This window comes from Chenopodium quinoa, unplaced genomic scaffold (assembly GCF_001683475.1).
Source record: "Chenopodium quinoa cultivar QQ74 unplaced genomic scaffold, ASM168347v1, whole genome shotgun sequence".
Lineage (NCBI taxonomy): Eukaryota > Viridiplantae > Streptophyta > Magnoliopsida > Caryophyllales > Amaranthaceae > Chenopodium > Chenopodium quinoa.
This window is the reverse complement of record NW_018743850.1, coordinates 2,251,585-2,261,205: the sequence shown is the minus strand read 5'-3', so window position 1 is coordinate 2,261,205 and position 9,621 is coordinate 2,251,585. Positions and strand designations below refer to the sequence as shown.

The 9,621-nt window shown below is 34.2% G+C and overlaps 1 protein-coding gene and 1 non-coding gene across 3 annotated transcripts; one reads left to right on the top strand and one right to left on the bottom strand.

The window, feature by feature from the left end:
• The first annotated feature begins 1,825 nt into the window (after positions 1-1,825).
• Positions 1,826-1,897, top strand: TRNAM-CAU. Its single transcript has one exon. It is a non-coding gene; the product is annotated as a tRNA-Met (tRNA).
• Positions 1,898-1,916: 19 nt separating this feature from the next.
• LOC110685921 (4-hydroxy-3-methylbut-2-enyl diphosphate reductase-like) lies at positions 1,917-9,091 on the bottom strand. 2 transcript variants are annotated; one of them, XM_021862478.1, is made up of 9 exons: positions 8,956-9,091; positions 7,571-8,603; positions 7,075-7,149; positions 6,927-6,998; positions 6,271-6,351; positions 6,055-6,152; positions 5,687-5,812; positions 2,694-2,742; positions 1,917-2,581 (listed from the first exon to the last, which is right to left on the bottom strand). In XM_021862478.1, the coding sequence occupies exons 2-9, from the start codon at positions 8,447-8,449 to the stop codon at positions 2,432-2,434; spliced, it is 1,530 nt and encodes a 509-aa protein (XP_021718170.1). In that variant the 5' UTR covers positions 8,450-8,603; positions 8,956-9,091; the 3' UTR covers positions 1,917-2,431. The 2 variants fall into 2 exon arrangements, with proteins under 2 accessions (XP_021718170.1, XP_021718169.1); XM_021862477.1 differs by having other exon boundaries at positions 1,917-2,585; positions 8,956-9,089.
• Positions 9,092-9,621: the final 530 nt, after the last annotated feature.

Genomic DNA, 9,621 nt, shown 5'->3' with positions numbered 1-9,621 from the left:
TAAGACAAGTATGTATTTTAAAATTTAGGGCCTCGTCTAAAAGAATAGAACAGGGCTCAAAAATGTTTAAGACGACCCTTTTTCTTCTTTTCAAAAAAGATTAATTGTAGGACATTATCATGTTATTTGAGTTTTCTATTTTTAAAAAAAATTTCCAGAAAAAATTTATTTAAGTTATTAATTAAAACTTAAATTTATTTTTTTTGAGAACCAATTAACTAGAGCTTAATTTGGCAAGACAAATATGTATTTTTAAAAATTTAGGGCCTCGTCTACAAGAATAGAACAGGGCCTCAAAAATGTTTAAGACGACCCGTTGTGTGACGCAGTTATATTTAGAGATATGATTAGTACGAAATAATACATGTGTGTGTCTAATTTACAAATACGCACTCTTGTTTATTGGCGACAAGGGTGTTTGGAGCTTGTAAAAATCGAGCTAAATACGCACTCTTGTTTATTGGCGACAAGGGTGTTTGGAGCTTGTAAAAATCGAGCTAGTCAAGGCGACACAAGTGAATTTGAATCATCAAGTTTTGGGGCGTTTTGGAGGTTGATGATGGTTTAATACATGCAGCGACACAATATCAACTTAATTCTAGCAACACCACACCAAGCAAATGATCAAGACAACACTGGGTTGGAAACTTGAATGATCACTAATTATTGCTCCTTAAAGAGCTTCATATTGGAATTACAAAAAAAATAATATCGACGACCATATCGATTTACAAAATTACAAATTAGAGTATTTTAAATGAATATTGTAAACATAATTGATTCTAATGATGCCAGTGCTCATTGTCTAAATATTGCTCATTTCACCTAATGTTCTATAAGCATAATCCTCAATGATATGATTTGTTAACCTGATATTCACTCATTTAAACTTATCTAAACTTAATAAAATATTATTACTTGAATCCATAAATAACTGTTATAAAGAAACATAATTGTAATGGTAAAGAAAAATGCCTTGTAAATTTTGACAATTCAAATACGGAGTATCACATTTAATTTAGAATTGAGAGATACTAGGCATGTCTAATTGACCTTATAAATACCTAATGTGGGAACTAGGAAGTTACCTATCCTAAGAGCCTGTTATGCTTACCTTATTTTCGTTTATTTCAACTCTATTAAATTCATTTAAGTTCAGATAAGATAAGCTCCTAAAAAATAAGTTCTAATAGGGGCTATCAAAGTTCAAATCACAGCTAAATATAATTTTGAATAAGGTCTAATAAATTCAAGTAATTTCATATTAGATAAGTCAGGTATGTGAAAATCAGATGATATCGAACATACCCTTAGCCTACATAATTATTTCTCTTTCCTTTTATTTTTTTCAAAAATATCCAAGCCCACTAAAATTGAGTGGATTAAAAGTGTTAAGAGTAATATTTTGTACATAAATATTGCAATAACCTTTTATTTAAGCAATAGTAATAACACTTATTTTATATTGTTAATAAAATATATTTTTTTTGGTGTTTAGAGAGTCATAATGGCGAGTGATGAGAATCGATCATAAAATCACTTAGAATCAGGAGGGAAGTTCTAACCGTTTGAGCTATCCCTCACTCTCATATTGTTAATAAAATATGGTCCAAATTATTAATTTATTTATTATTATTAGCCTACATATACCAATCAAATCCTTGATGGTGAACTTAATTACTAATTAGTGTAGGACGAATTAATAATGATACCTTAAGTAACGTCATATGTTGACCAATATGACCATAAATCAATAAGCAACTTTCTGAAAGCGAAAATAAGACTTTACTGTGTTAAATTTTAATTGTGCAAAGCTTACCAATTAATCAGAGTGGCGCAGCGGAAGCGTGGTGGGCCCATAACCCACAGGTCCCAGGATCGAAACCTGGCTCTGATAGTAAAAGAGTAAGCTTCCAAATGCCAACATTTTTGTTTACTGTATTTTCATGATTTTATCATTGCACTTGGTACATCTTATAGCTCAGTAGCTCACTATCTAGGTTTCCATTGTAAGCTCAAAACAGCCCAACTACATGCTAGCGACATGAAACAGAAGCTGCTAGGAATGTGAATATGTTACATCTTACGAATATCTTGATAAAATCAAAAAATTTCCATCAGATTACATTGTCAAAATTTGATTCACAGCACATCATGTTTATATTTCCCTACAATGTGCACGCTCATCTCGGATATATTGAAAATTGCTGAGCTTCATACCAACAGGACACAATCTTACAGCCATAATTTTACAACAATGAGGAAGTCACGCCATGTGATTGACTGGGATGCAGTTTTCTTTTCTTTCAGATTCGATTTTTTTTGGAGCAAACTTATGCAGTCGAAATAGTCATCATCTCAGAAAAAGTCATCCTCGTGAATGTGACAAAAATTGACAAGTAAGCTCATGGAGAATCTTGATCATTATCACTTAGAAATTTGAACCACTTCCAATTTGCATAGAGATTTGCTTCATCTTCAAACAACAGATTGCTATTTGGAGGCTCAGTTTTACGTGTTGTGGATATACTAGGAAGCTTACGTCTATATTTCCTTGCCATTTCTTCAGCCTCTGCAAATACTTTCTAGCCATAGCAAATGCATAGGTAATTTTTAGAATGAAATTATGAATGCAAGATGATTAGTTACTGCAGGTTACAAACACAAACAAATTTAAGGAGATGTTTAAGCACCTCTTTGTCTGATATCAAGAGCCCAGGCTTGCTTTCCAGATCCGCGATACTGCAAAGCAAAATGCAGAAGCCTTAAATTCTCCAGCAACTTGTGCTTTGAACTCAATGCACATTGCATGTATTCTTATACACACATAAGTAATCAGAAAATTTAACTAAAGGTACCTTAAGCTACCATCTACAATTAGTATTTGTGGGGAACTACCTGTACAGACCTTTTGTTGCTCCACCGTCCCACTCAGCTTTAATTTATGTGCAAATCACAGCTCTTTTTTTCCTCCCCTGTGTGTATCAGCCTTTTTTAAAATAAGAATAAAATATCCACTTAACCTATAATGAAACGCATGCCCCACTGACCCTAGGCGCAACCCAATCAACAATACAGGCCTGTTTACTAACCTCCCTTTCCTGCTTAAGCAGCATATGCTAATGTATCATACACATACCTTCTAATTACCTTTCCACTCAGTAAAGTCTTAGTTCAACATGTTGAAAACAATATCAGAATTTCAAGCAATTTGTCCCACTACCCCCAGAATAATTCGAATACTACTTCAAAACTGTTTTCTTTCTGAGTTTGTATCAGACTATCAGTTGAACCACCATCTCTCTCCCCTTGTCTTCTCGTACTAAATAGTGCAAGACTTTGTTCTTTTACCTTCACATTCTACTATTCTAGGGGTCGCCCATAGCTATTCATATCACCTAATGCTGTCTTAATTTTCACAGCAAAACCGCGCCTCCATATTTTGGAACCATATCAAACACTTATGGGGTTAAGGCTTTGATTGATTGATTGATCAAACACAACTTAAGGATAAGTTTGGAATCCAATACGTTGGTGAAATAATCAAATAATACCAGAAGATTTAAACCTTAGTATTCTTACTGCCATAAGTGTCAACTTCCAGCTTCTTCCTTAGGAATAAGGAGAGAAGTGTAGAGAACTTTGAAAACTGAGAAAAGGGGCAATTGTTATGAATCCAGAAAAACTGCGGGTAAGATGAGAAACCCTGAGTTTGTATTGAGAGATATTGGTAATCAACGAAGGAGCATAGGGGAATAACGATTACATCACCCCAAAGAATTCAGGTCAAGTGGAGGACAACTTGAGTTTTCGCAGTTTCTGGGTAGTTGGGTCTTCAAATTTTGTGGAGTATGTAGATGTAAGGGTGGGGTATCCAGTTTTCAGTGGGGTGAAAAGTTTTAGCAGTCTTTTTAGGGGGTTAAGGGAAAAGGTTTCAAATTAAAAGCAAGGGAAAAGGAGGGGGGAAAAGAATAAGCATACAAGAGATGGTGGCATTTATTGGAATTTGGGGAGACTAAGCCCATTGTATGCGGATGCCCGTTCTATACAGGACCTAATTGCTTCAAATATAATCAAAGTCCTGGATAATGGAGGTATATTGGAGCAACAAAAAGGGAGGGAGTTTACTTAATTAGCATTTAAGGACCTAGAGAATAAGAACTCCTATCTTTAAGATCAGCCTACGAATCTCATGGATGTATTTAACTGATAGGCAAGTCACATGCAATACAGGGTGACATAACTAAAACGACATTGGTAAAATAATTACTCTAGGAGCAGTAAGGTTATCAAGACAAACCAAGTGTATCATATTTCTATTGCAAATGTACATGCATATGTCTCCCTATCTGATCCAAATCACATCTCAGATTAAGTTAAAGGCAACTAGGGGAACCTCCAGTTTCCTAAACACTCTGTTCACTAGTCCAAACAAGGGATACTTTTCACAGAGATCCATTAAGAGAAGACTATCAATGCGGTACATCTCAAATACAGCATTGTGACAATTCTAAGGGCTGTGTATAAGTAGGAATTAGGGTGTAATCTAAGGTCAGTCAAACCCAAATACAATCTTGGATGCTAAAGTTCCTGATTAAAGGCAAAACATTGGCTGAATAGGTCATTCTATTACGTCTAAAAGTGCAAATTTAAGTTCAAGAACCTCTTATGAAAAGTAAAGAGGAACAGAAAAGCTGAAGACAAACAGTAATGAGAAAAATCGAACCCTTCAAGGATGACACGCTAGCGCGCGCGCGGGGGGGGGGGGGGGGGGGAACTAGAAATATATTTTTTTTAATTGATAAATAAATCAAAAAGCATGCTTTTTACTGGCCATTCTTATAAGGAAATATTCCTGCTGAACAACTGGTTCACAGAATAATTTGAAATGTAAGAAAAGCGTATTGTTTTCTCAAACTAAAGAGTCAAGCATGAGTTAGTGATAAGGAATTAGAATTTGAAATCAAGGATAGAAATTGATCCTCTTGCCTATTGCTAAACGAGATCAACTGCATTACCTCAACCAAATATTAAGTATATAAATTCAACAGATCAATCTTTTTTTTTTTTTTTTTTTTTTCACATTTCACCACTGGACACATATTTGGTTATTTGATTATGACAAACTTAATACTATCTCTGTTTCATATTTTTTGTAACTTTGGGGTAATATTTGAAAGATATAAAATATTCCAAAGTTGCAAAAAATATGAAACGGAGGTAATAACTTATATGTGGAGGTGTACAGTAAATATTGTACACCTTGTGTAATGTTGAGCTAATAATAAAAAAGTTACCGCAATACAAGTATATAGTAAAACCTACCTATTTTAATATTGATAAAATTGCTCTCTTTAAAAACATTTACCATTTAATCCTAATGTATAAAGATAAGCATATAATCCCTTAAAAAACTCTTCCCTTAAAAATCACCTCTTAATGTACACCAAATTATAACAGGTTAAAAGTTACCCTAGAAGTAAAAATTACCAAAAACTAATAAAAATTTGCCCTTAAAATGGGCAATGGACAGTAAAATTATTGTACGTCGAGTGTACTTAAAGTTTATATTTAATTATTCATACGCTGAATATACTGTTCATAGTATGAAATTCCCAATATAAAGTATTGATGTTGTAGAAGTTAAATGGACTAGAAAGTAAATATCAAGGAATTACTTACTCACCTGAGAGCAATTTTGTCTGGAAACAAAGATCTTATAACTAGGACCTTGACTTTCTCCCCCACTGCTAATAAATCACTAACTGAATCAAATTTACCACGAGTGATGCTGGATGCATGCAACAGTCCACTGTAATACAAGAGACAAACTGCATTAAAACAAAACCCAGTGATAACAAACCATACAATATAATGTCAGAAGAGGACTGTCAGGCTGCGCCAGTAAGTATACAGTTCATTACTTAACAAATCAGTCTTTTGGTGTTTTGGTTAAAGGGGGAATGAACTTGAAGCTTAAAATGAAATGAGACTTGCAATGCAACAAAATTATAATAATGTAGAAAATAAGAAAGCAATCCCTGCATATCTTACCTTCGGTTTGTTTGTCCTATCTTCACTTGGGCTCCATAAGGGAAGATCTTCCTAACAGTTCCATCCAGAAGGGTTCCCTCTCGTAGGTACAACTTTTCCTAGCACATGAAACAGCAAGCTCAGAGACCTTTCTTGATCTGTCAAATTGGGGAAGCATGCAACAAAATGTATCAGGGAGAAAACAGATAGCATAAAAGACAGGTGTGTAAAACATACCCAAGCTTCTCGCTCACTGAGTACCAAGTCATTATTATCTTCATTTATTCGACTGATTTGCACATGTATCCATTGCCCTACCTGCAACATACACAAACTGAGACATTACATACATAAAGATAAAACAACCAAGCAATCAATAATCCACTTCGTTGACAACCATCAGACAAGTTAATAAACACATTCACTTGAGATGAGAAATGACACTAAAACGAAACTTAGATATTAAAATTGATAATCATGATATGAAGGGGTTTAAGGGAGATTCGAAAATCCCAAAACCTGATTTTAATTATCATTATTATTATTATTTTTCCTGAGAGAAAAACCTCAAAGCCTAATTTTTATAATTTCATCAAAGATGGAGATTTCAAAATAACAGTGGTAACTTTTTGACAAGATTGAATAAAAAAAAATGGGAAGCACTTCAAACTGTATGAGTTTAAGAAAAGCAAACACTTGGCAAAAGCAGGGAAAAAGCTTAAGGATACGGCTACACACATCTAACACTACTTAGCTCACCTAGCTAGAACACCTAGAAGCCTCATAAGTTACCTTTGGGCAACACTATAAGGAGTGATGTAACAATTCCAAAAACCCCCACTGACATTGAACATTGAGTACTAGAAGTTTTCGAATTTTAACTAGTACCTTACCTTCTCTTTTAATTCAGTAAAACTGTTTACTCTATCAACCAACTCAACCTTAGGGAGGAAGGCTCGCAAACCCTGCAAAGCAACACAATTGCAAGTCAATAAACAATACAATTAAGCAATGTGTGACGCAATGAAAGCCAGTACCAACCTCAACTCTTGTAAGCAGACCACCTGTATTCCACTCTGTAATCCTAACCTGAATAGGTTCGCCTAGTTGTTTTATCTGCCCAAATCAAATAGATATCTCAAAAATAACATTTAATTCAATCAACTAGCAATTAATAAAAACAAAATGAATTCTATAACATTATCTTAGTAGGCATAGATGATTGGATCCTGCCATTTGGTGCCCCTAAATTTTGACAAAATCACAGGCTCAATGTGATCATGCCTCCTCTTTAATACATTGATTATACAAATCAAACCACAAGGATTCTCAACAGTATGCAGACAGATACTAATAAATTGCAAGTTAGAGCATGCTAGAAAAATCACCAATGTAAGAAGAGTGATGCATCAAAATTGAATGACTATGGTAAATCAAATTTCCTTCTGAGAGATTAATGAATGAATAAGGAAATACATGGAAAAACACATTATCCATTAATAATAATACATTATTTAAAAAAAAGTGAGAAAAGAACCTGCCTCACACGATGCCAAGAAATTCGTCTGAAAAAACGTCGAGTTGAAAGTAATGGCCTGCCACTAAGTGTTCTACCAAGAACCTCAGCAAATAAAACAGTTCCAGCATCCACGACAGGCCGGCCAGAAACAGGTTGTCCACTTATTGCGTCTTCATTTTTTAAAATCCCCATCTTCCCATTGGCCATAAATCCCTCAGCATTTTTATCTAAATCACATAACAAATAATCCATCTCTTTGTCATACAATGGAAGCACCTCCTTGGTTAACATTGTGCCCAACATATCTGCCCCTATATTGACATCTAGCTTATTTTCATTACCAGAAACAACTACACCAACAACAAAATCACCAGCCTTTGGCTCATAATACTCAATAAGAACCTTTTCAGTTTCTTTCTCACGTCCCCCTTCATCTTGTTCTACTATTTCTTCCTCCGTATCTCTTGTCTTAAAGAACTTTAGAAAAGGCTCCAATGCCTCATCTTTATCTGATTTCTTGGCTTCACTCCCAAACTTACTATCAGAGGCACCGTTAACCGGTATCGGTGAGGGCTTGTTTAGCAACCCTAGCTCTTCAGTATCATGAAAATTTCCATTTTGAGACTTTTCAGAAAGCTGGTTATCTGACAAATCTTCTGAGATACCCTCAGCATAGCAATAGGCAACCTGGGCTGCTTTCCAAATAGAGTGATTCCAAGTAAGTCCCAAACCTTGTGGGAAGAGAAGCTTCCCCAATAAAACTCTATTAGGGTTCTTACATAGCTGAAACTTGCAGGATAAAGAGCGAGCCGGACCTAGGAACGCCTCGCAAGGAACGGTAAGGTTGTAGGAAGACGAAAGACTAAACGGGGTGAAAGGTTTCATAACAACAGGCATCTTATATTGTTCATGAGCTCACTATGCTAGTTCTTCTAATTCCTAACAACAACCATTTCCACCCATTTATACTTGATTCAAAAATCAAAACCCAACACAACTGTATAATTCAATCATTCGATGCGAAAACTTGATAAATTCCCTTATCAAATATCTGAAGAACCAAACAAATTATAGATAACACCACAATGTCAATTTCCCACCAAACTAAACCAAATTTTGCGTATGAAATGTAATAGAATAAACAAACAATACTCTATATCAAAATTTTGTATTTAAAAACAGTACTAACAAGAAATTACAAAGTATAATTTATACCCAGTAAACATAAACCTTGCAAATGTATTAAAAAGCAATAATTTCCCATTAATAACATGATAACCCAGTGTCTAAAAAGCTTAATAAAGCAGCAAAATTGAGAAAAATTTAAGTAAAAGTGAGCATTAAAACTGAATTTAAACAATAAAGTGCTACTAATATTAACGGAAAGAGTGAAGAATTAAAACCTGAGCGCAGGAAGGAGAGAGAGCAAGAACAAAGAGCTGAAGCTTGAAGAAAGTTTATCCAAGGGCCAATGGTTCTGAATTTGGACACGTGATTTTGATTTTGGGCGACTTCAAATTTTTAAGATTTTTTATTTATTTGGGCTTTTATAAATTTTGGGCTCTAGTCCTCCAAAAAAAATTAAATTAAAAAGGGGTACCATTTGGGCTCTAGAAGTAGAGAGAGCTTAGATAAAGGCCCGCTAGGCCACTATCTTTAGATACATGCCATATTTCGATTTTATGTTTGTCAATGCACAAGTTTGATTTAATGTACTAAGAAATAGAGCCACTAAGGTTGAACAAATTTAACAGTAGAAAGTCCCTGCAGATTTGATCGAATAAGACCTCAACTGATAATGTTATTCTTGTATAATAATAATGTGCAGATACTCGAATATGATCAAAGTCCAATTAAAATAGATGTCGGATCAAATCGGACCAAAATAATTACCTAACCTTATAAAAATGTAATCATATACAACCATTTTATTTTTTTTTGGGTTATAAATTCAATTCATTATCAAGAGTCATACAACATCTAAAAAAATAAAAAATAAAATAAAAAATCTTAAACAAAAAATCAAATTCAACAAACACATAGTCAATTGAATCAAATAAATATACTTG

Coding starts and splice junctions, on each gene's coding strand:
- LOC110685921 (XM_021862477.1), bottom strand. CDS start 8,449: ATGCCTGTTGTTATGAAACCTTTCACCCCGTTTAGTCTTTCGTCTTCC. Junction 6,153..6,270: donor TCAGTGAGCGAGAAGCTTGG/GTATGTTTTACA, acceptor TTCATGTGCTAG/GAAAAGTTGTACCTACGAGA. Junction 5,813..6,054: donor ATAGGACAAACAAACCGAAG/GTAAGATATGCA, acceptor CTTGTATTACAG/TGGACTGTTGCATGCATCCA.